General features: G+C 54.6%; 1 gene segment (V, D, J or C); it reads right to left on the bottom strand.

Moving 5' to 3' along the window:
* On the bottom strand, window positions 1-26,074 carry LOC136994352 (T cell receptor alpha variable 26-2-like). The segment is given in 3 exon segments: window positions 1-99; window positions 6,971-7,275; window positions 26,029-26,074. Coding segments are annotated over 3 exon segments (450 nt in total).

Raw genomic sequence — 26,074 nt, 5'->3', positions numbered from 1 at the left:
TCAGCAGTGTGTCCTCCCAACCACATCCACCACCACCACCACTACCAACACCAGCACCACCAACACCACCAGGGAGCCCATGGGGCACTCCTCAGGGTGCTGCAATGTGAGGGAGTGAATGGGGCAGCCCTGCACCCTGGAGCAGGAAGGGGATGGGAAGGGGTGGGGGAGTGGGCAGGTGGGGGAGGCCCCGTCTTTTCAGATCAACCCTGTGCACCAGTCACAGCAGAGATAACAAGCACTGCTCATTCTGATTAAGTCTAAATAGTCTCTGTTTTGAAAGGAATGACAGTAATAATTATAACAATGTTTGCCTGCATTCCCCACAAGAGCACAGGCATTAAAGCCAGCAGGATCTCTGAATCTTTTCCTTGCTCCTCCCCTGCAAGAAATGTACCTTTCACAGCGTAAAGGGGCTTCCCGGAGAGCTGGAAGCTCCCCAGACTGACACAGCCTGGCCCAGCCAAGGAGTCCTCTCCTTACACCCCACCCCAGAGCGAGCTGGCCCCACTTTGTCCTCCCACAGCCTCCCAAGATGGGTGGGAAGGGGCTATAGGGCTCTCCCCTCCTGGCTTTCACCCTCTTCTACCACCTGCTCCTGAGCCAAGGCAGGCGCAGAGCTCCTTGTTGGTGAATTTAGCAGTACATTTTACAACAGCGGGGGTGTTGCCACCCTCTGACACCAACAGAGACTAAAGATTTGCCCAGTCACTTCCTTGCTCCCACACTCATCCAGGTCACAAAGATGTGCCCAAGCAGAACAAGGCATTGCTTCTGAAAGGTTAACAGCCTGATCTGGGGGAGCTGCGGTTGTTTAGCCTGGAAAAGAGAAGGCTCAGGAAGGATCTTATCAATGTGTTTAGCTACCTGAAGGGAAGGCGTAAAGAGGATGGGACCACACGCTTTCCAGTGGTGCCCAGTGACAGGACGAGAGGCAATGGGCACACACTGAAACACAGGAAGTTGCGTCTGAATCTAAGGAAAACCTTTTTTTACTGTGAGCGTGACTGAGCACTGGAACAGTCTGCCCAGAGAGGTTGTGGAGTCACCACCCTTGGAGATATTCAAAAGCCATTTGGACGTGGTCCTCAGCAACCTCCTAGGTGAGCCAGCGTGAGCAGGGGGGTTGCACTAGATGACCTCTAAAGGGCCCCTCTAACCTCAACCATCTGTCAAAGTTAGACTAACCAGATCTCCATGCCCAGCTGTTAGAGAGTGAGGAACCTGTGCATCTGGAAACCCACTCCCCTTTTTTGACCCCACGTCTGGGCAGAGACCAGGAGCCTGGAGGACCCTCTGCAACCACAGAGTCACGACTCCTGGGTGCTTGGCTGGGAAAGGGGTTTATCAAGCTCCAGTCAAAGGGAGTGGACTTCCCTGTGCCCAGCGTCTGGAGGAGACACCCGCCCTAGTGGTTCGAGCAAGCGGTGCTGGGAGTCAGGCTGCCTCAGGTGAAATGCCAAGGCTGAAAAGGAAGAGGGAGGTCTAATGCTCACAGTCCCTGCACCCCCATTCCTCTCCTCTCTCCTTGGCTATTTGATCCAATAGCTGCAGAAGCAGAGCTTGAAAGTGAAGGTGGCTCCCCAGCTCTCTCCCCCATGTCGCGGACAAGGAGCAGTGCCCTGCAGTAGGAGCAAACACCAGCACATTTACTCCCTCACGGAGCAAACACCAGCTAATGCTTCCCTGCAGCCACCATGGCTCATTTGCCAGCATCAGGCACACCTGCTCTCCAGGGCCAGCTCTTTGCTCCACCAATCACACTTAGCATGGAAAAAGCACTCTGTGCAGAGGGACAAACTAGTTCCCTGAAATGGGGTGACCAGCTGTTTCCTGGTGGGCAGAGAAATCCACACCAGCTCAGGGACACAGCACCTTCACCCAGCCAAGCCCTGCTCTTTCCCCTGACCTGGACAAGAGACATGAAAAGGAGTGGCAGTGCTCAGAGGCAGGGGCTGGCAGGGCCTTGAACGGAGAAGCTTGTCCAGTGTCCGGCTGACGGGTCTTGCTCACATCCTGAGGGCTTAGCTGATTCCCAGATGCAGGGCTACGAAGGCATATTCTTTCCGTGTGCCACTTTGGCCAGGGGGCAAAACCACAAGAGCAGTTGTGTCTCCTACCAAGAGCCCCTTCCCCAACAGGGGCCGTGAGTGGAGACAGAGGGAAGAGGAACAAGAAGAGAAGCAGGTAGGATACTCTCCGAAGTACTTGCTCCAACGTTCCAGCTATTTTGAGCACAGGATCTGTGAGCTTGCCTTGCCTTGTGTATGTTGCAGGCTTCAATGCGTCTGCCTCCAGCCCTGTCTCCCCTGGAACCCATGTCTGATTTGTTGGAACCTTTTCCTCATCCAAGCTCCTGCTTCTAGAAACAGCTCTAAAAGTCACACCAGCACGTGCCTCTCACCATTTTTCCCTGCTGCACAGGCTTGGCAGGCAGAGACCAAACCTCACCACAACCCCCCACATGTGGCTGCTACCACAGGCTTCAGCTCAGGGCTTCATGCAGACAGTGGCAGGGAGCAATCCACTCCCCAAAGCAGCCCACAAGCCTTTCTGTGCAATGCTGCAGGGTGTGAGCACTGGCATGGGCTCAGCACGCAGAGATAGACAGCACTGTCCTGGAGCTTGGCATCCTGCACATGCAGAAGCACCAGGGAGCTCTCAGCAGACAGCACAGAGGAGAACCTCCCTGAATCCACACGAGGTCTGGATTTGTCCACACGCAGCAGCAGCTGAGGGGGCTGGTTCAGGAACTGCTGGTACCACAAGATGTAGGGATAAGAGTCGCTGGTGGAGAAATTGCAGTGTAGTGTTGCACTGTGTCCTGCCTGGACGGTCCTTTTCGGTGGGAGCTGGAGCACAGAGTCCTTTTGCACGTGACCTGTAAAGCCAGGAAGGCATTTTAACTTTGCTTATCCATGTATCCATCTATCGATCACTTCATCAGCCCTCTTGCTATCCCCATTCTCCATCTAACTTCTCATATCATGCAAAATGCTGAACTGTTTGTCCATGCGTGCTTCAGCTTGCAGGTTCTTGTCACTCCTCACACCCCAGGTGATCCTGCTTTTCAGCAGTAGCTCATGGGCTTTGAGTCCATCAGCTGTCTTCCTATCAGTCCCTGAGCTATATTAACTTTGCTCTCTCCTTCAGCAAGACAAGAGATGCACTGTTCCTCTGAGCGTAACTTCTTACTGTAACCTTTCTGCCAAACTACACACCACATAATCTGTCCTCGACCCCTCCTTGTACAGCATTTGAGTTCTTGCACTGAGTTAGCCTTCTCTACATGTCCTTCAAGGATTGCATCCAACCCTACCCAGATTTGTAGCATTTTACCCAATTCGTCTTGGAGAAAGGATCCGATATGCCCTATTGGGCTCTTATCTAGCATCTCTCGCTTTCCAAACAGAGAAGGATTAACAGTGCATACAAGAATGTTAGTTTCTACAAAATTAAAGTGTAGCCTTATTCCTCCTTTGATGCCCATCACACCTGACATACCTCCGGCTATTTGTCATGTCCCACCTGCAGCCCCTGCCTCCCTACAGAAACACTGCCAGTTACCTGGAGGCTCAGCACTCACATCTCTCCCCTCCACCACTGACAGCGCAAACTCTTGCCCTGTTCCTCCTCAGCCTGCAAGTCGTGTCTCACCAAAGTCTGCCAGTCCCGCCACGGCTGCCAGGAAGATCACGGCCATGTCAAGCTCTCCTCTTCACAGGGTGACCAGGGAGCTCCCAGAAGGAGCGAGCTGAAGCTTGCAGGTGCCTGCCTTCTCCTCCCTCTGCCACCTCAAAGCAGCCTCCAAACCTCAGCACAGAGGGCGGAGCAAAGCTCCCTCACTGCTGCTGCAGACAGACCGCCTTGAGACCCACACCTCTACCACAAGAATCTAGACAGATGGCTGACTAGCGCTGAAAGCGCTCAGCAAACGAATCAAACTGCACCTTTGTACTTGGACAGTCTAGCCACAGGTGGCATTTGCTTCCTCTGAAGTCCAGGCTTCATTGACAAAGGGACTGTGGGAACCTAGTGGACAGTTAATGCAGGCTGTGCTCAGGCAAAGGGGACACAAAGGAGGCTACTGAGGCCTTCCCTCTCTTTTGGCCTTCCTGTAGATCGCAACCTGCCCAACCATCCCACAGCAAGGGACAAGCACCCCAGTGATCTTCTCCTGCCACCCAGCACCCAGGCAGACAGAGGGACCTCCAACCAGTTCTGGAAAAGATGGAAAAGGAACCCCTGCAGGCACCCATGTGCACCCTGTCCCAGGGACAGTCTGGATGGAGAAAGGACCATGCGCAAGCATTTTTCTCTTCCTTCTCCCTCAGCCACAGAGGGGGCTTCTCAAGAGAAACATCTTGAAAAGAGCGCCTGCTGCAGAAATCACCCATGCAGGGACAGACACACTCCCTGAATCCAGTAAAGGGAGGACACCCCAGCATAACCCTCTCTTTTACAAACCATGCCTATCCTGAAATTGCCCTGCTTGGGGCACTGCTGGCACCACCACCACTCAGGTCGCTGACCCACTGCCGCAGGGGGAATGTCTGTCCTCGTCCCGGTTTGGGGGAGCGGGGGCAGCAGTGGGGGGCGAGGGGCGGGAGGAGCTGCTTGCCCACTTGCCGCCTTGGGAGACATTTTGGGGCCCCTCCCACCGCCAAGGCCCTGGTGCAGTGGGACCCGCGGCCGGCACGGCAAAGTGCGGAGTGAGGCAGCCCCGGCCGGTGGAACAGCAGCCTGGATAGGAAGATAGGATAGCCTGGATTGGTAGGAAGACAGCAGGAAATGAAAAGGCAGCCTGCAGGGAAGCAACCTGCAGGGAAGCAACAACACAGCCCATGTCATTACCTGGGATGTTTTCCATGCATTATGAGCATCTTAGCAAATTATCACTTCTGCAAAGGGTGCCACTGTGCCTGGGGCAGTGCAGGCCCACCATAACAGGCAGCCCGACTCCCTTGCTCTCTCTTCCACTTCCCTCACCTCCTGCTCAGTGTGAACCAGCTGAGTCTGAGGCCCCCTTCTCCTCCTCCTTCTCCTCTGGGTTGTCTCAGACAATACCTGCTCCCTCATCTTAGGCTGGGTCTTGGGGCTGCTTCTCATGGGAGGGAGAAGGGGGAAGAAGGTCTGGCTCGGAGTGATGCTGGGGCTTCACTGAGGTGGCTCCTGCGTTAGGGGCAAGGCAAGGGCCTTCCTGGGCATGGACGCTCCCTGTAGGGCCCTGGCAGGACAAGGGGAAGGAGAAGAAGCCTGTGTGCCTTCCTCAACAGCCTGCCAATCCCGGCTGACGAGCGAGTGAAGACTTAACAGGACTGAAGAAGTCTGCCGCCTGAGATGCACAAGGACTGATATGCTCAAGGCTGCGGAATAGAAGAGTTAACAGCACTAAAGAACTCTGCTGCCTGATAAGGACAGCCGGGGGAATCTGCATGGACCCCCAGGGAGGGAAGGAGTGATACGGAGGTACTGTGCTCTTGCCTCGCTAGCAGCGTCTTTCCAAGCAGACAAACCAACAGTCCTGTCATTGTGAAACTCGCACAAGTCAGCAAAAGCAGTGTTTGCCCAGAGCCCCAGCCCTATAAAAAGAGACTTGGGAGCTAAGAGAGTTTGAGCGAGGGACAGGAACATCACCTGATCATCCTCTCCGGCTGGACCGTGAGTATTCCCCCCCGCCCTCCCCTTTTCCTGGGACGCTGGGTTAAGGTAACTCCTCGAGGTTGAGAGTCCTCTCACTAAGAGAGTGAACAAGCTAGCTTTCAAGTAGGGATAAGCAGTGCTTCCAATTAATAGCGCAGTAACTGACGGTTCTGGGTTATCCTTTCTAATTGACAGTTCTGGGTTATCCTTTCTAAATTAGTAATCACATTATTTTAATGGATGTTACTAATCCAAGAGCTTGCGTGAGGAAATAATCATATTTTTTATTATGTTACTGTCTCAGCCGTTGCTATCGAACCTTCATAGCGTGACACCAGCCCAGCAGGTGCTTTGGCTCCTCTGTGGCGGGTGACAGGATGCTGCTCACACACCTCCCTGCTCTGCTTGCTCCCTGCCCTCCCTCGCAGGTGCACCTCCAGCCCCCAGACATGTCCTGCTACAACCAGTGCCTGCCATGCTGCCCCTGCGGCCCCACCCCGCTGGCCAACAGCTGCAACGAGCCCTGTGTCAGGCAGTGCCAGGCCTCCACCGTTGTCATTGAACCCCCTCCCGTGGTGGTTGCCCTGCCCGGCACCATCCTCAGCTCCTTCCCGCACAAAACCGCCATGGGATCCTCCACCTCTGCTGCCATTGGCAGCATCCTCAGCTGTGAGGGAGTCCCCATCACCTCTGCATGCTGGGACCTCTCCAGCATTTCCAGATGCTCCTGTGGCAGAAGGTGCCCCCCCTGCTACAGCTGCTGGCGATGGCACCACAGAAGGAATTCAGAAGCTGACGCAGCCCATTGATTTTCTGAGGCTGAGAATCCAGGGCTCCCCTCGCAAAAGGAGGGCAGGAAAGGGGCTAGCGTGGGCTCCCTCAAAACACAGCCGACAACGTCTAACTTGCCTGTCTTCCACTCTCGCCCCTTTCTTTGTTCTCTTCGGCTTCGCTGGCCATGACACGCTCCCCCACCCCCCAACCCAGCCAAGGGGGGACCTGCTGGCCCCTCTCCTTCTGCGGGGCCAGCAGGCACACGCCCTGAGAAGACTGCTCTGCTCAAGGGACACACATTCTTGGCGGCTTCTGGTGCTCCCTGCACTGCGGACCTAAGCTAGGAACAACCGGCGCAGCGGGACCCGCGCCCGGCGCTCTGCGGGGCGGCGCGGAGCCAGGCGGCCCCGGCGGGCGGAGCGGCACCGCCCCCCCCCCACACACACACCCAGACCGCGCCCCCGTCCCCTCCCCCGACCCAAACCAAGACCCAGACCCCGCCCCGCCCCGCAAACCCCGCCCGCGCCGGTTCGTGCCCGGCCACAGCCCCGACCTGTCCCGCCGGGTCTCTCAGCAAGCAGTAATACACCGCGGCGTCCCGCCGCCGGGGCCGGGCGAGCTGCAGGACGCTGAACTGGCGGTCTGCGGCCACGAACACGGTCCCCGGCGGGTCCTGCACCTCTTTGGATCCTCTGACAGCACTCACGATGAAGGCGGGACCTCGTCCCGGGAGCTGCCGGTACCAGTGGATGTAATCGCTGTTCCGTATTTTGGGGTGTGAGCAGTTGATGTTGGTGCTGGCGCCCTCGGTGGTCTCTGCCGACGGCTCCTGTTGCACCTGGGCTCTGCCCGCAGCCACTGCCGAGGAAAGGGCAAAAAAATCTCAGAAGATCGCTTTGCTCGCAGAGAAAAGGTCAGGCAGAGGGAGAGGGGAGGAGAAGACCGTTGAGGGATGGTGGGAAGGTCTTTTGAGAAGAAAGGATGGAGAGCAGCTTTCTCGAGGAGTGGCTCCTCGGAGAGAAGAAGTGAGGAGTGATGTTTGGAGGGCTGGTGCAAACGGAGAAGAGCCCGGAGGGAGGCGGTGAAAAAAGCAGGGCGTAAGGACTGAATGGAAGGATGGCTGCAGAAGGACAGGGAGGAAAGGGGTGGGGGTTGGGGGGTGTGGAAGAGGAATGGCCCGCTGAGAATATGGAGGGAAGGTGGGACGGGTGTTAAGGGAGGGAGGGACGAGAAGAGGGCCGGGGGTCGGAGGTGTGCAAAGGAGCCCGAGGGCCAGAGGCGAGGGCGGCTCGAGGGTCGCGGGCCCCGCAGGGGATGTGACCCCGGGGCTTCCCCAGACCCCCGCCGCCGCCGCCGCCACCGCCAGCCCCGCGCACCCAGGAGCACCGTGGCCAGCGCCGCCAGCCCTGAGCCCCGGCACCGCCGCATCGCGCCGCGCCGCGCCGCTCCGCTCCTCTCCGCTGCGCTCGGCCGCCCGCGCCTCGCTGCCCCCCGCCAGCACCGACTCTGCTGCGGCGCCGGCGCCTCCTCTCGGCCGCCGCCGCCGGCGCCAGCTCCGCCCCGGGGCTGCGCCCTGCCCCGGCGCCGGCGCCGCTTCTCTCCTGCGCCCGGCCCCTGGTCCTGCACTGGGGACCTAAGCTCGAGCAACCCCGTTTCCCTCTTTAGACTCATTAAAGTTCTGCTGCATCCAAGCCTGGGCGTCCATGTGTTTTCTCCCTCTGCGGACAGTGTCTCAAGGTGTACAGGGAGAAAGGCATCACTTGGTGGGGTGCGGGGGCAGGGCGGTGAAAGTAGGGGAGCAAGGTGACCCTTTCCCAGAGTAATAGGAGGGGCAGACACACTGCCACGGGCCCCTTTCGGGCACTGTCCCGTGGAGCTGAGGAAGACATCCCCAGCTACTGCAGAGATGCAACAGATGGACAAGCCTGTGGCCACTGCACAAGGCCCAGCCCATGAGCAGGGCAAGAAGGGCTGAGGGTGTGAAAACAAAGCTGGTATCCTGCCCTGCCTGGGACCTTATGGCCTTGCCACAGCACAGGGTAACCTGGGACAAGCACACAGCAGCCAGTGGCACTTGCTCCTTCCCTTTCCTGCCTTTGGTTCCACCCCAAAACAGCCCTTAAGCAAACTTAATGCCTTAAGTAATCCCCAAGTGCTCTTGCCCTGTGTCCCATAATGTGTCCCAAACCCCTTGGCAGTAACCACACCACCACTCCCACCACACACACACACACACACACACACACACACACACTTAGTCTGACAGCTGCTCTGCTGAGCCTCTTTGGATGATGCATCTTGATGGGTTTCAAACATTGACCGTGGAGATCGTGGCTGTCCTGGCACATCCCTGGGAGGAGCCCAGACAGGGTGTCTTTTCCTCTGAGTATGTAACTTGGGTTCCCCCACCTGCCACTGTGCTCCTTAATGCTTGTGGAGGTGAGTCCCTGATGGGCTGAAGGCTCTCTTGAGATGGGCCTGCGAGTAGCTGGGGCAGGGTATTATGCAGGTTCCCCCACCTGCCATTGTTTCTCTGTGCTCTTTTGTATGTGTGTAGATGAGCTGTTTATCGCATAACCTAACACATTACAGGTGAGACCCAAACCCCTGCATTACCCCTTGCCTCACTGGAGCATTGCGGGGGGGGGGGGGAGGATAAGCACAATCCCGAGTGAAAACAAGGGGAAGGTGAGACTAGGCAGAGGGGAGAAGAGGTCTTTCACTGAAGCCGAAGTGGGGAAGAAGAAGGAGAGCTGCGTGTGTAGAGGATTGTTTGAACCTGCGTGTCCCTTTCTTTCCTAGGGCCCGAAACAGCGATCAGAAGTTTGTGCTGAGCGGCGATAAACTGAAATGAATACAGTTCCGGCGCTGAGACGGCAACGGCCCTCCGCGGGGGTTCTGCCGCCGCCCCGCTCCCGCCGGGGCTGCAGCGCCGCCGGCCCAGAGCCGCTGCCGGCCCGGTCGGCGGCGCCTGCTGCGGCGGCGCCGCGCTCGGGAGCTCGGTGCTGCGCTGCCCAACGCCGCGCCCGGCGGGGCGAGAGGCCGCGGGCAGCGCGCGGCGAGGAGTGGGGCTGAGCGCCGCCTGCTCGCGGGCAGCGGGGCCGGGCCGAGCGCGGGCAGCGCCGGCGCCGGCAGGGGCTGCCGGTGCTGGCGGGGACGGAGCAGCAGGCCCGGCGGGGGCGGCGGGAGGGGAACTCGGCCCCGGGGCCCGCGGCACCTCCTCTGGCTTGGGCCCTCCGAGGGGGCACCTGTGCGCCGCCGCGGGGAGACGGCCTCGGGGCCTGGCTGCCTGCGGGGGCCAAGGCGACTTCTGGAGTCTTTCTCTCGCTCCTCTCCAGCCGTTAGAGCTTGTAGATTGAACCAGCTTTCCTTTCAGGATGGGGCCCAAGTCTCTTCCAGGAGCTGAACAGCCTGTGGCCCGGGTGATGGGGTGAGCTGTGTGAGCAGAGGCTTATCACCGTGGGCTTCACAGAGATGGGAGAAGCAAGGTATGCCTTCATGGAGTAAGAAGAAGGGAGGATTTTATTTATTTATTTTTTAATCAAGGAGCAATGATGGACCAACACGTTGGAGAGCAGTGTGTTCGAGCTAGTGTGTGTGGATTTCAGCTGTGTGGATTTCAGCTGTGGCAGGCAAGCCATACCTGGTCAATACATCCTGTGGTTCTTCTTGTCTGTATTTTTTGCAGTTCCTCTTGATCTAAGTCTTGAGTCTCTCTCTCTCCACCCCCCCTCCCTCCCCCTCACCCCCTAAAGCATTTCATCAGATCATCAGATAAATGCCCATAATGGTAGGGATGAGTTACCTACTTACACATATTGGTGACTGCTGCTTAACTGCTGCTTTTTCTCTCTCTCCCTTTGTTTTATTGTCATGCATGCAAATAGAAGAAGGAAAAAGTGGGACAGGTTCTCTTTAGGTCAGCTCTCATGGCTGCAGATAAAGGAAAGGAGAAAATAAGAAATGGAAATGAATCTAATTTTCAACGGTCTCCCTCTCAAAGCAAGAGATAGCCAGGTTGTTTTGGTGGGGACCAATGTGCCTCCTGTTATTAATAGGGATCGTGTGAGTGCAATGACTGTGCATGTGACTGTGGATGTGTGTGCACAGATGTAACTTTATGTATTTAAAGAGCATGACATTTTGAAAGCTACAAGGAACAGAAATGGGCCAATGAAGCCAAGAAATGTTTCCCAGACTAACTTGTACTCGATTGTGCAGTGTTCAGTGCACCTTTACCGCATCAGGACTGACAAGACGGCGCCTTTGTGCTGGACCTTATAAGGACACTTTACAGCACCCCTGCCTAGTTTGGTGTTTTGAGAGGAGTGAAAAAGAGACACAGTGTATAGCAGGGCTTCTTCAGCTCAGGGAATAACAAAACTCTGTGTCTGAGTATGGTACATGAGACTGGAGAGAGCATCATAAGCACAGCCTCAATTCTGGATTCCCAGACCCAGCTTTTGCAGCCTGCAGGGAGTCTGTCTTGTTGCGGACACACAACCCTCTGCTGCCATGCGAGTGTGTCGCTGTGGCACCGCTCCCTGCTCTGGAGCTGAGACTAATTGGCTGTCACCCATAAGGACCCCACAAGAACCCCAGGGAGACATTTAGGTCTTTGCTTATTTATTTATTTATTTGTTCCTTGCAAACGTGGGGAACACTGGGGTCTTTGGCAATCAGGGCTGTTCTGCATGCTTTACTTTGTCCCTCACACACATAGGGTTTCTTTCTTTTTCCCTTGCAGTTAGAAAACACCCACCTGAATCTCTGTCAAAACACCTCCTGTAAGGGCAGCCAGGCAGGGCTGGCCGAGTGCCTGATTTCCCTGCTCAAGAGCAGGCTTTCAGGAGCTTGCAAGCAGTAGGCGAGAGGGGCTGCAGGCTGGCTCCAGGAGTTCTGGTTCCCAGCAGGGTTTGCCCAGCTGAGCCGGCTAGCAAGGGCAGCAGAGTAGGGCAGTGCTGCCCCAGCTGGTCAGCCAGGGGCAGCCATCTCTGCACAGCCAACACAAAACCCATGGCCCACACGCTGGGACAGGCTTGGCTGCATCAACCCAAGAGGCAAGCTAACAACTCGGTCTAATTCCTAGGAGACTGCAGAGGTGATGCGTGGAGATACTTGGTTCTCCTGGGAGAGAGAGAGAGAGGATGGTGCTGAGTCCTGCTGCGGCATGGTGAGCCAACAGCATGACTGTTCTTGACTCCAGATGCTGGCTGAAGATGGGGAAGAACAGGGAAGCCAACTGGGATTACAAGACAATACTGAGGGACTCTAGCTGCCTTTGCTTCCCCCTCCCGACTCCACCACTTGTTTCAGGCTCACAAGAAAGTCGGAGTCCTCCAAACTCAGTCATTTCCAGTGGAGGCGAGAGGGGGCTTAGCAGGAAGGCAGCTCAGAGAGTTTCTGTGCAGCACGCAGGCAGGCTCCTTTCCCGTGTCCCTCAAGGCACAGCAAAGCATGCCAGTATCGCTCTGCTGGGCTTGTTTGGGCTGAGGCTGGTGGAGTGCTCAAGCCTGATCACGCTCATGAGGACGTCCCCAGCCCTAGGGGTGTCATCGAACCCACTCCTGAGGAGAACAGGTGGTTCCTGCCTGAGATGGGGCTGTTCGTCCTGTGGCCATATATGTGATGTTTTGGCTGTGTTCAGTGCAAATTGTCTTCCGTTCCTCACAGGTGAGGCTGGGAAAGCTGGGCATGGACCCATATAAAGTTCACTGCAAGGCGAAAGGCAGAGCAAGAGGAAGGGGAAAAGACTCACAAGGTCTGTAAGACTGGCCAGAAGTCAGTGTGTGGAGGTCCCATCAGTGGTACTCAGGTACAAGAGCCATTGAGAGATGAGCGAGGCAGGGTGGCTGGGAAGTGGCTGGGAAGGAAGTGACTGGGGGAGGAAGGACACACAAGTATCAGGCACTCTCCCAGAAGAGAGAAGAGAGTGTTGCTGTGCAGGCAGAGCATGGGTGGCAATTCCTTCCTGGGGATGTTCAGAGCGTAGGTGACAAAGTCCCCAGCACCTCTGAGGACCTGCTCAGCAGTGTCTAATATACAGCCTCTTCATGGGATGCAATGCATAGGCTAGGAGTATCCCAGCCCTTTTCTACCCCTCACCCTGCCACACTCTCCCCCACAGATCTCCTGAGCTGGCAGCAAAATCTCCCCAGCAGTGCACCCCCGGCCTGGCTGCGGCCTGGCTGCGAGCACAGAGGAGCTCCGCAAGCAGTTCAGTGAGACCTGATGTGCGCACATGAGATTTCGTGATCCTGCCAGGCTGAAAATGCCCGTCTCTTCCCAACCTTTGACCCTCACAACCTTACAGGGATTGCCAAAAGGAGACTGCTTTCCAGGCCCAACAAGAGACACCAGTGGCAAGTACTGGTTGTGGGGGGATGCTCCCAGCTTCCCCCCCCACACACACACAAACACACATTTGGTGCCAGTTACAAGTAGCCTGAATTCCTGTGTTTCACACTCCAAAAGGGAGGATGTCAAGACTTTGAGATAAGGCCTGCTTCAGCACCTGGGCCTTGAGAAACAAAAGCCTCCTCTCACTGCTGGGGCAGTGTTAATTGCTGTGGTCAGGACTGTCTCCTCCTCATCAGGACCCTGAGAGATAACACCTGCTTTCACAGCTGGGGCCCCATTGCAGACTGGAATTAACTCCTTCTTACCCCAGCTAGGGGATCTCTCCTTGGGACCCCCACTGCAAGAGTAAAGCAGTCATTCACAGTCACTCAGACACCTTGCTTCAGTGCTGAAGAGTGCACAAGGCAGCTAGCCTACCATTGGGGGTGTTCGGCCACCCCCCACCCCCGCCCCATGCCTGTGGGTGTGATCCTCATAACAAGGAGGGAGGAGAGTTGAACCCTGCAGCAGCCAAGAACTAGGGACTGCACCTGTGTGAAGAGAACTGCAACTGGCCTAGTGACTCCACCTCCACCTTCCCCTGGAGGGTGTAAATAGGCTGGGCCTGGAGGCTGTCTTTGGCTGTTTGTGGGTGACAGTGGGTCTGCCAACTTGTGGAACCCCTCGGGAGGGGGATGCCCTCCCACAGTTACTTCCCTGGGATTGAGTGTATGTTGGCTGCTGAGGCAATGCGTGGGTAAGATCAATCAGAATTGTTTTGCCTAGTTCATTCATTTGGGTATTTATAGTTAGTATAAATTAGCTGTCTTTTTCTGTTCACTAAGTAGTTACTGTTAGCATAACTTTTAGTGTAATTAGAAATAAGTATTCTAGTTGAGCTGAGTTTCTGTTAATAAGAATTGCTGCTTTGTGCCATTGCAGCTTCTGCAGTAAATTTTGGTCTTTGAAACAAGCTGTGGAGTCATGCAGCAAATCTCCTTCTCCCCCTCCTCCCCTCCCTCGTGCCACACGAAAAGCATGTGGTCCGGGACTGTAAGGTAGTCGGTTGTCCCGCAACACTGTTGTTCAGTGAGAGCCTGGATCATCTCTCACTCCTGGGTTTATCCTCCAGAACCACCTGGGTGGGAAAAGACCTGCTGCAAGAGGTGTTTTCCCCCAAGTGCCCTCCTACACTGAGCAGGAGGAAATTGCATGTAGATTGTCACAGGGGAGACCTTGGTGCATGCCCTTTGCTCCTCCCCACCTCAGTATATCACCCTCCTTGGGGTCAGGGCTCCAGCTCTTGCTGAAGCTGTGTGAGGGCATCCCTTAGGTTTCCAGCAATGCCCAGTCTCAGAAGGTCCCTCCTCTCTGCCCTCCAGGCAAATGTCCTGTGGAGGAAAAAAAAAAAAAGTATATCTCTAAATATATATATGAAAAAATATATCTATATCTCAAGAGGTACATGAGTCCCTGACCAGGATTGTCCAGCCCTCAGTGCTATGCAGAGAGCAGAACAGCCCACCAGCTCCATGTGAAAAATGTGTGGGCAGTGTGGTGCTGTGCTGGAGTGTGGGGAGAACACTTGCACAGCAGAGGCTTTTTCACTGCCTCCCTCCTTCCTGTGAAGCCACTGGCACCAGCCCCTTTCAGAAAGAGGATCTTTGACTGGAGATGCCTGGATGTGGAGGGAAGATGGCACTACCTAGGGAGAGCTGGAGCTCAGCCTTGCACAGAGACACCCCCTTCCTTCCCCAGGTTCCTGCACAGCCAAGGAATGTGCTTGCACCAGGGTTTCTTGCATATAACAGAGGTCCAAGGCCATAGTGGAGACCTTGACTTCCTCCAGCTGGAAGAGGCATATTTCCCCATGGTGTTCAGCAATGTGGTGAATCAGCCCCTCTCCTTGAGGCCAGTGGCTGCCTGATAGGAGACCAGCTGAGGGCCTGGCCTCTCCTGTGCTGCTGTCAGAGCAAGGCATCAAAGGTGGAGGTCTGGTAAATCTGGGTGATCTGGAAGGTGCCTGTCTCCTCCACTGTGACTAGTTCCTCTTATGGGGGGGGTGGGGGTCTGGCCCATGGCACCTGGAAGAAAGCAAGGGCCAGGGACTGCACAGGGAAAGACTTCAGGACACAAAGGAAGAGGGGATGCAAACCCCTCAGGGAAGAAGGCTCCCTCTCCCTTGCTCTGCAACAGGAGCCCCAGCCTGGGGACAGCAAGGTGGTGAGTGGTTTGGGGCAGGAGCTTGGAGTTCTTGGCTCCATGCAGATCTCACAGGTCTATAGCACCCACCCTGTTACAAAAGGCCTCAGAGAAGAAAGAGTCTCAAAGGAGGGGGGGGGGAATGGGGGAACTGTTAGCAGCTTGGACAAGAAGGAGCCTCAACAGGAGCCTCAGACAAACATACCCAAGGACACAGGTGCAGCTGTGACCCATACATCCTGAGAAAGTACAGATAAACCAGCAGAAGCCAGTTGGAGCCAAGATTAGGACTGAGACAGCTTTTCTCAAGCAAGGAAGCAAGCCAAGTTGAGACCATGTATGGAAAAGTAGAGCAAAGTTCATGGCAAGACACGGAGTGACACCTCTTCTGACACCACCAGGGACCACCAGAGACCACCACAGAAGACCCCCGGGGACTCAGACCGCATGCGTAATGATTATGTAAATGTAATAATTAGTTCTAGGAAATAGAATGAATATGTATAATCATTCCTGGAAATTTAATGCATATGTATATGATAGAGCAATATAAACTTTAGATGATGTGGCACACGGTGTGCACTTTGGGTGGAGCTATCCCTCATGCACCCAGTGCCATAATAAAGAGAAGGCCTACTTCTTAATGCTACATTGGTGTTAAGGAGTTTTTCTCCCGATTTTGGTGACAGAGTGACTGTGAATGACTGCTTTACTCTTGCAGTGGGGGTCCCAAGGAGAGATCCCCTAGCTGGGGTAAGAAGGAATTAATTCCATTCTGCAGTGGGGCCCCAGCCATGAAAGCAGGTGTTATGTCTCAGGGTCCTGATGAGGAGGAGACAGTCCTGACCACAGCAATTAACACTGCCCCAGCAGTGAGAGGAGGCTTTTGTTTCTCAAGGCCCAGGTGCTGAAGCAGGCCTTATCTCAAAGTCTTGACATCCTCCCTTTTGGAGTGTGAAACACAGGAATTCAGGCTACTTGTAACTGGCACCAAATGTGTGTTTGTGTGTGTGTGGGGGGGGAAGCTGGGAGCGTCCCCCCACACCATCCTAGCCTCAGAGGGATCAGACTAATTCAGTAACCATTCCTGTATTTTTGTCATTTCCCCTTAAAACAAACACACCCCTTCCCAGTCACTACTAGCCTTGGTTTCTTCATAGCCAGTTAGATCTGCATTTGCCTGGGCCTTCACCTTTATCTGTAGAAAATCCTGTTTTCACTCTTTCCATAGAATCATAGAATTGATGAATGATTTAGGCTGGAGGACACCTCTGGAGGTCATCTAGTCCAAGCAGATGTCATGAGATCAAGTTGCTCAGGGTCCTGCCCAGTTAAGTCTTGAATACCTCCAAGAATTGCTATTTTACAGCCTCTCTGGGAAACTTGATCCACCCTCAGGGTAAATAATAATAATGATGTCCTAATTTCTAATCCAAATTTCCCATGTTCCAGTTTGTATCCATTGCCTTTCACTCTCTTGCTGAGCACCTTTGACTTTGAGAAGAACCTGCCTCCGGGTGGCTTTTTAGCCTCCAGTCAGGTAACTGTGGACAGCAAGAAAGGCTTCCTTTAGCTCTCTCTTTTTCAGGCTGAAGAAGCCCAGGTCGCCAAGCCTCTCCTCGTGTGTCATGTGCTCCAGCCCCATGACCTGCTCGGTGGCCTCTGCCAAACTCACGCCTGCATGTCAGTGCCTCGAGAAGCTGAAAGGGGCCTTTGCCCAGGGGAAATGTTGTCTCTTGAGTCGAGCCTTTGGGGGAAAATGCCCTGGGAAGCAGTGCCTCCCTTCCTGTCTGACACCTGGGCGCAGGGAACCCGCAGTTTAGTTTGCTCTTCTGGGGTCAGTCATTGGCAGGAGGGAGTGTTAGAAGTACTGCAGACAGCCGCATGGAAGAATCGTCCTCTGAGCTCTCACCAGACACACTGTGCGTCCAGCTCTCCATCTCCAAATGTGGCCAGGAAAACACAACAGATGTCAGCGGACTAACTCATGCCCTCTGCCTGCACTTCTCAGTGACTCTCAGTCTGTGAAGGGTCCCCCAACAGCATCCTCAGCAATGCTAAGTCATGGCATTCACTTTTCAGGACATCTGGCGAAGCTGTGACCATAAAAGAACGGGGAAAGATTAGTGCCATGGGCAATCAGGATCAATGTAACATGCTGAGAAAAAAGCACGCAGGTCATTTCAACTGTCATTTTGGAATGAGTTAGTAGTGCCCCCAAATTCAAACATGTTTGTTATTTGGTCTCCCACACGCCCCACTTTTCTCACAGAATCCTGAATCTTCCATCACACATCTTTGGGTGCTTCGAGAGCAAGAGGACACAACTGAAATCATCCTCCAGCTGGCATCCAAACCATTGCTTTCTTTCCCATCCAAGTGGGAGCGCGGCTACTCATCCACCTTCCTGTCCCCCACAGGCACAGGCCACCTCTTTTCTCCAGGTGCCTCATTCTCCTTCCCTCCTTCTCATTCTCTCTGTGCTGTCTCTCCTTCGCATGCATTCCCCACCCCCTCCTTGGCACAAAGACTGAGCTCTGTGTGGCACCTCAGGAGGCCTCACTGCAAACACCTGCACATTTACTCGCCCAGGGAGGAAAACCCACACAGTGTCTCCTTCCACCACAGCTGCTCTCCAGGGCCAGCTCTTTGCTCCACCAAACAGAGCTTAGCACCACAACAGCACTGCACACAGAACAACAAACTGGATCCCAGAAACAGGGGGACCAGGTAATCCTTTTGGCAGAGAAACCCACACTCACTCAGGGACATAGGGACTCCCCCCAGACAAGCACTGGTGATTCCCCACAGCTGCAGGAGACACATGAAAAGGAGTGGGACATCTTGAGGGGATGGAGCAGAGAATCTTCTCCATTGTCTGGCAGAGGCGACCTGCTCGAATGCTGAGAGTTTGCCTCATTCCCAGATGCAGGGCTAGGAAGGGATTTTCCCTCCTCGGGCTACCTACGCTAGGTGGTATAAAACCCTAAGGACAGTCGTGTCTCCCACGAAGGGCCCTCTTCTCCAACAGTGGCCATCAGTGGTGGCTGAGGAAAGAACAAGAGCTGGACAAGCAAGTAGGATACTGCTCCTGCATACGCGCCCCTGGGACACAATTAGTTTCTACAGCTCCGGGGTGTTCCTGAGTCTGGTGTGGCTTATGTGCTAATAGCTCTGCAGTAGCTCTCCTCCCAGGGCAGGCTCCCCTTGAAACCGTGTCAGTTTTGCTATACCATTTTGATCATTTCCCAGGACCCTGGATCTAGGCACATCTATTCAAGTCCCACTGACATCTGCTTAAGGACACTTCTTCCCGCTGCACAGGCAGGGGAGGCAACAATCCAGCCTCACCACAGCCCCCAGGTGCTGTTGCTGGGCAGGCGGAGCTCAAAGCTACATGCAAACAGAGGCAAGGAGAGAAACACTCCTCAGAGCACCCACACACGCCTTTCTGTGCAAGGCTGCACGCTGAGGGCACCAGTGTGGGCTCAGTGCACAGAGATAGACAGCACTGTCTTGGAGCTCAGCGTTCTGCACATGGAGAAGCACCTGGGAGTTCTCCACAGACAGCACGGAGGAGAACCTTCCTGACTCCTCCCGAGGTTTCCTTCTTGTCACTTGCAGTAACAGTTTAGGGGGCTGCGTTGGGAGCTGCTGGTACCAGAAGATGTAGGGATCAGAATAGCTGGTGGAGAAATTACAGCGCAGCGTTGTGTTGTGTCGTGCCTGGATGGTGGCTTCTGGTGGGAACTGGAGCACAAAGTCCCTTTGTGCATGACCTGTAAAGCCAGAAAGGCACTTCAGCACTGCTTGTCTCTGTATCCATCTATCTATCACTTCATCAGCTCTCTCACTATCCCCCATCTCCATTCTTCACTTTTCACAGCCCAGGAAAGACTAAGGGGTTTGTCTGTCCACTCTTCTTTCTGCAAGTTCTTGGTGCTCCTCATAGGCCAGGCTGTGAGCTCATCCTGATTTCCATCAGTAGCTCTTTGGGCTGTGAGGCCATCAGGTGTTTCTGTATGTGTCACTGGCTTTTTGCCCCTCCTGGAGATCAGAAGCAGCTGTATTAACTGTTGCTCTCTCCTTCTGCCTCTCCTAGCTCTGTTCCTACTTCTCACTGTAACATTCATACCACTGTGTCTGTCCATGCCCTGGCTTTTGAAAGCTTTCCACCTCTCCCAGCATGGACTTAGCCTTCTCTGAATGCCCTTCAAGCATTTTGTCATTCCAGCATAGATTGGCAACAAAAGTGTTTGAAAAAAGTTTCAAAGGCACCCAGGAGAGAATTTCCCATATCTAGCACTGGTGCCTCCCCGGCAGCTCTCTCTCTCTCCCTCTCTCTCTAAATACATATGGATAAACAGTGCACATAAAGGTTCTTGTTTTCTGAGAAAGAGATGTGCAGAGCCTTATTCCCCCTTTTATGCCCATCACTCCTGGCATCCCTCAGAGTACTTGCTGTGCTCCAAACGCAGCCCCCTGCTCTCCCTGCAGGAAGACTGCCAGGTCCCCGCAAAGTCAGAATTCGCATGCCCCCCTCCAGCACTGACGGGACACTCCCTTGTTCTGATCCTCCCCAGCTTGAAAGTCGTGTCTCACCAAAGTCTGCCAGTCCCACGAAGGCTGCCAGAAAAATCAGGGCCATGTCACGATCTCCACTCCACGAGGTGTCTGCTGTCTCCGAGAAAGAGGGTGCTGAAGATACCAGGTCCTGCCTTCCCCTCCCTCTGCAAGCTCAAAGCACCCTCCAGGCCTCAGCCCAGAGGGTGGAGCAAAACTCTCTCACTGCTGCTCCACACAGATCTCCTTGGGACCTTACACCTCTGACCCAGGGAGGCTCTCTGGAGAAAGGAGCTGCAGTTGCTAAAATGCTCAGCCTAAGGAAGCAATCAAGTTGTGCCCTTCTCTGTGCTCCATGTTCCCAAGGGCCAAGGGGAGGCTTCTTCAGCACTGGGAGGTTCCCATGTGCACTCAGGCCACGTCCGAGCTCTTTCACAACCCAATAGCTCCAAAGGTGCTTGCATATCCTCTCACTCAGACATACCCAGCTGTAGCACTGCTGCCTTTGAACTCTGTGCCGCATTGGCAAAGGGGCCCCGGGCACCTAAAATATCACGTAGGAGCCTAAGACTGTGCAGCCTGCTGTCAGGCACAAGGAGGCTGCTGGGTGTCTTCCTGCTTTTTGCCCCTCCTGGAGATCAGAAGCAGCCCAGCCATCCCCCAGCAAGGAAGAAGTGTCCGTGGTGAACTTCCCCTGCCATCCAGAGCCCAGCCCGAGACAGAGGCTTGTGCCCACCCCAGCACAGGATCAGGAAGGGCCCCTCTGCACCTGCTCGTGTCCCCCTTCTCCCTAGGTACTGTTTGAACAGAGGTAGGGCCAGACACAGACACAGACAAAGGCACCTGCACCCATGTGTCTGATTTTCTATCCCCATGGAGTTTTCTGTCCGTTCCCCCACAGCCACAGAGAAGGCTCATCAAGGGAACTATCTCTGTGATCGGCACCTGCAGTCCCCTTCTCCTGAGGTAACACCAGCAAGATGAGTCAATGGGAATGGCTCTCCCTCGAACATCGTGTGAACTTAGGCGTGTTACTGCCTACAGAGGCATGGGAGTCAGTATGGGATGCAGTGGAGGACCATTTCAGGATTGCACAAGACTTCTTATGGGATGCTTTGAGGAATGTCCAAAGACTGGGAAAGGGAGGGATCAAGGAAGTTTGGCAAGAAGGAAGCGTGGGAAAAAGAGAAAGGGATAAAAGGGGCCAGCTGCATGTGAACAGGTGACTAGTCAGTATGCTTTCCTGGCCACATCCTGCACCTGAGCAGCACAGCCTGTCCTGCCTTCTAATTAAACTCCATTTCTAACACTTTTCCTGGGTGAGGGGGCTGTCTAGTTTGTGTGCATGTTTGTGTGGGGGTGTCAGTGCCAGCAACACCGTGTCTGTGGTGCCAGCACCTGGAGAGACTGTAGTGTGTGCAGATTGTGTGGGAGTGGGTATTGGTGTATAATCACTAGCAAACAGCAAGCTGGACCAGCTGGAGAGTGGGACAGAGGCTTGTGAGCCAGGTATGGAAGGAGAGGTGGTAAGTCTGGGTCAGATGCTGCAGAGACCAAAGGCGCTGAGAGACAACCACTGGAGGAACCAGGAGGGCCAAGCCAGCTCTTGGAGAAACCATGGGCTCTGGGATTGCCTAGTAGTAGGGCCACAAGTCTGCAACCAGCTACTAGAGAGACCAGTTTGCATCCATGTTTTCCTCTGTGTGTGTGTGTTTGTCTGTGCCTGAGGCAACTGGGAGCCCAGACTATCCAGGGGCCAGCTATTGAATAGACCTGAGTGTCCCAATTACCAGAGGGACTCATAGTATGCACAGAGTGTGTGTGTGTGTGTGTGTGTGTGTGTGTGTGTGTCTGTAGATCTGAGTACCATCAACTCTTCTGAGACTGTGGACCTCAGGGGCACATAAACCCAGGTACTAGCAAAGGGAGAGACCAAGGCATCATGGAGCCAGCTCCAGCTCCTGGCTGAGGCCAGCGGGGCCGTTGGCTGAGAAGCACCACAACTGCTCAGGTCACCTTTCCTTCCCCACTGTTGCCATCCCAGGTTGAGGGTTTGCCTGGTCGGTGGCTTGGGAGCCATTTCGGGGAAGCCTTTCACGGCCGAGGCGCAGGGCTGCCAGGTGCCGGGGGATGCGGTGGCCTCGACGGGCCTGAGCCCGGGCGGGCGGGGGGAAACTGCCCCGGGCTGGGTGGGAGCCGCGCGGGGCGAGGCGGCTCCTACGGGCGGAGCGGCAGCGCCCCCCGGCGGGCCCGGCCGGGGTGAGCCCCCAGCCCCAGCCCCAGCCCCGCACATCGCGCCCTGCTCCGCACCCCCCGCGGCCGTTCGTGCCCGGCCACAGCCCCGGCCTCTCCTGCCGGGTCTCCCACGGCGCAGTAACACACCGTGGCGTCCCGCCGCCAGGGCCGGGCGAGCTGCAGGGCGCTGGAGCGGTGGTCTGTGGCCACGAGCAGGGTCCCCGGCAGGTCCTGCATGGTTCTGCTCCCTTTGTCACTGAATATGATGAATGCGAGGCCTCGGCCAGGGATGTACTGCTACCAGTAAACATACATGTTCTCCTGTATGTTGGGGTGTGAGCAGGCGATGTTGATGCCAGTGCCCTCGGTGGCCTCTGCCGACGGCTCCTGCTGCACCTGGGCTCTGTCCATAGCCACTGCCGAGGAAGAAGGAGAAAACGCCGAAAATCAGTTTCCTTCTCCAACTTCCATTTTCCTGCATAAAGTCTGCAGAAGAGCTCAAACACGGGTACAGAAGTGGAAATAGAAACGGCCTGTGTGGAGGGAAGATATGGCCTAGGGTTTGGTTGGAGGGGCAGTTTGCTGGTGGTGCTTTAGTGGCTAGAAAGAAGCGTGGGCTAAAGTATGGATGAAGCGATGCAGAGTGGCAAGGCAGGAGAATTCAGGGTTGGATCTGAGGACGATAAAGAGCAAAGCAGCAGATAGGGGGTTGGGTTAAGTACGGCAGGACGGACAGAGGAAGGAGGTTTGTGAAGGAGCTGGAGAGCTAGAGGCGGGCGGTCTGAACCCGGGCACAGCCCCGGACCCCCAACCCCACAGCCGCCGCCGGCCCCGCGCACCCGGGAGCACCGTGGCCAGCGCCGCCAGCCCTGCGCCCCGGCACCGCCTCATCCCGCCGCGCCGCTCTGCTCCGCTGCGCTCGGCCGCCCGCGCCTCGGTGCCCCCCGCCAGCACCGACTCTCTGCTGCGGCGCCGGCGCCTCCTCTCGGCCGCCGCCGCAGGCGCCAGCTCCGCCCACGCGTGAGGTCCCCTCAGGAGCGACATCTGCCTGCGGCAAGCCTTGGCTGGCCACGGGGACCCCTGGCTGCCCTGGAAGTAGTGCTATCGGGGTGGGGGACGGCAGACAAAAGGGAATGGCAGGAATCATTTAAAGTTAAGTACTCATGTATTTTAAAATATTGCTTTTTTTTTTTTTTTTAATAAATGCCTGTTTGTAAATTTGCTCCATTTAAAAGTAGAACTGGAAATAAAGAACCCTGGATTCTGCTGGACGCTAACACATCCATCCACTCAATGTAAAAACTTTGACATCATTTCAGTCAATGGAATGCAGTGACGACTGTCATTGACAAATTCAGGAAGAAAAAGGAGTGCCAGTGGGTGGGCTTATTGAGGGGGAATCAATAAAAAGGAAGAAGTATAACTGGCTTTAGAAGAAATTAGAGCTGTTGGTAAAGTCATGATTATGGCTGCCAAGCTTGGGAGAAACAGAGAGACCCTGAAGGTACAGTTACAAAGAAAAAAAAAGGCTGTAAATTAGAGAAACAGATAGTAAGTATTTACAAAAATGCTGTAAAAACTAACAAACAAGCAAAACTAGATGTTTTGTCTGATCATGAAGTGAAAAAAAGAAAAAATCTTGAAAGGACCAGTTAAGGTAAGTTAACAAAAGAAGAAGAGGAAGAAGAAGAGGAAGAAGAAGAAGAGGAAGAAGAAGAAGAAGAGGAAGAAGAAGAAGAAGAAGAGGAAGAAGAAGAAGAGGAAGAAGAAGAAGAAGAGGAAGAAGAAGAAGAGGAAGAAGAAAAAGAAGAAGAAGAAGAAGAAGAAGAAGAAGAAGAAGAAGAAGAAGAAGTATCAGCTAAGTCTGGAAATGTTTCCCAGAGGAGCCTGTTCTTTACCTGATCGCACAGCATGGAATGCATTTTTACACTGTGGGGAGGGAGAAGGTAGCAGCTGCACACAGGGCGGTGCAGGAATATTTTATAACAGCTCTGCAGGCAGTGGTGGTGTGGGGCTGGGCAGGACAGAACTGCTGCGACGGAGCGGTGCTCCCTCGCCTCGAAGTTGGGGATCACAAGCCCACACCCAAGCTTGGTGTGTCTGTGTGCCAGGCCGGGGGCAAGGCTGCAGCAGTGCCAGTGTAGAGCTCCCAGTGGCCATGCTGGCCTGTGCAGTCGCTCCCCCAAGGTGTCCCTTGAGCTGCGGGCACAAGGAAGAGTTTGGATATCCTGGAGCTGAGCCCTGGGCTCCTTTCCTCGATCGCTCTTACCTGGAACAAGGCCAGCGTTGCCAGGCCCAGGGCCTGTGACTCTCTCAGCCCTCTTGCCCCTGGCACCCACACCTGTCCCCATACAGGCAGGGCACTAAAAACTTGGGACAAGTGAGTCCTGGCCCCAGAGAACTTCCTCCTGCACTCTCAGAGCTCTTCTCATGGGGTCATCTTCCACCCAGTGCATGTGTGTGCATCATCCTGACACAGGCTGTGACAGCCCTACCCTGCTGGAATTTCTCCCTGACTCCTGAGCTGCCTTGACTTGGTCCCGAGAGTGGAAGGTATTGCTTCGAGCTACGGGGGCCTCTGGTCCTTCTGCAACTAGATGAAGCCTGAGTAGCTCTTGGAGGTCTTTCCACCTCAGTCCACTGCCCCCATCCTTGTCTCTGTCCTATCACTGTAATACCCCTGGGTCATTCTGTGCACGAGAGCAAGGTGTCCAAGCATATGTTCTGGCCTGACAGCACAAATACTGGTGTGACTTCACCTCTAAATGGCAAAACGAAGACTGGTGCAACCCTTTTTCTTAGCTAATTAGCCAGCACTAATTCAGGGTGATGGATATGATCATCTGGACTACTCAGATGTTAGAAATGTTTCAGCACAGTTTGGCCTCAGGTCACTAGCACTCCTACTTGCTGAATGTGTGGGCTGTGGGAGCGTGTCGAGGCAATCATTGTGTGTATATGTGTGCATGTCTGGGTTTGTGGGTGAGAGAAGGAGTGGGTGTACAGACACCCTGCATACTGCTGAGGGTGGTACTATGTTGGTGAGGCAGTGAGGGACTGGACCCAGCTTTGTGGACTTCACTTCTGTGACACAGTGAGAATGAAGCCAGCAGTCACTGAGGCTCCAGATTGCCAAGATGGTTCAGGATGAGAACAGGACCATGGAGATAACCTTGATTTCCAGCAATGAAGCCTAGGCACAAAGGTACCATTTGATTCTGACCCAGCGAGGTCTCTGCCCTTTCTCTTTCAGTTGGACCCACTCCATTTGTGGATCAGCTTCACATCCTCTCCTTCTCACTCAGTTGCTCTCAGCCTTGGGGAGATGGGGAGAAAGCTGGTGAAATTAATGGAAGAGAAGATCGTGTGCCTCCAGGATGATATGATCTTCTTCTCTCCATACATCCTGAGTCCATCAGTTCCCATCTTCTGCTCGCTGTTCTAAGCTTGCTTCTCTGCTCTTTGTCTCTTATAAGCCGAAGTGGGACAATTCATGAAACCAGTGTGCCCTGCCTATAAAACCATGCTAACAACCCCTTTGGGGAGCCATTAAAATGATGATCAGCTTGTCCTCTGTGTCTCTGCACCGCTTCCTTGAGCATTCTGTCAGATGTCCCAGTGATGCCCAACTCTCCCTAACTCAGTGTACCCCTGAGATGCTCCTGGGCAGGACAGCCTCCCAGAGCAAAGTTTGGGTCAGTCATTCACAGACAGCTAATCAGAAAGCTTGTTTTCTTAGCCAGGGAGCTGCTAAGCAGGAGGATTCGAATGAGACCTTGAGGAAGCGGGATTTTATTTTCTCTTCTGTGTCATGCTTTGCATTTTGGTCTTAGTAGTCTAAGAAATGAAGAATTTGAAAATGAAATGGGTTATTTACCCCTTCAGGGTAAATTTCATTCCATTCCTATGGGGTTCAGACTCAGACTCCAAAGACATCCTCGTGTAGAAGCTCCTTCACCAAACTCACTGCCCTGGAGTTAGCAGCCAACAGAGCCTTTTTTGTTCCAAGTCTAACTCTCCAGGCCCCACCCCACACACACTCAGTGAAGAGGCAGCAGCTCACTCAGAGAAGAAATTAACCTATCGCAAAGCTGACGTGTAAGATAAACGGGATGAATCACCTTTTTGGCAGCACTGATCTCTCTCTCTTGCCCAGTCACGGCCTCTGAACTACCTGTCCAGCATGAGCTCACAGCAGGACCAGTAGGCATGGTCATGCATGCATGGCTCATGTCATCATAAGATCTGAACTGAATTAATCACTTGCTTTACCGGCTTCTACAAGCGCCTCCATGCCATCACTAAACTCCATACCCAT

The sequence above is a fragment of the Apteryx mantelli genome, chromosome 28 (assembly GCF_036417845.1).
Source record: "Apteryx mantelli isolate bAptMan1 chromosome 28, bAptMan1.hap1, whole genome shotgun sequence".
Lineage (NCBI taxonomy): Eukaryota > Metazoa > Chordata > Aves > Apterygiformes > Apterygidae > Apteryx > Apteryx mantelli.
Note: the sequence above shows the minus strand (reverse complement) of the source record. Positions and strands in the feature narration are given on the sequence as shown.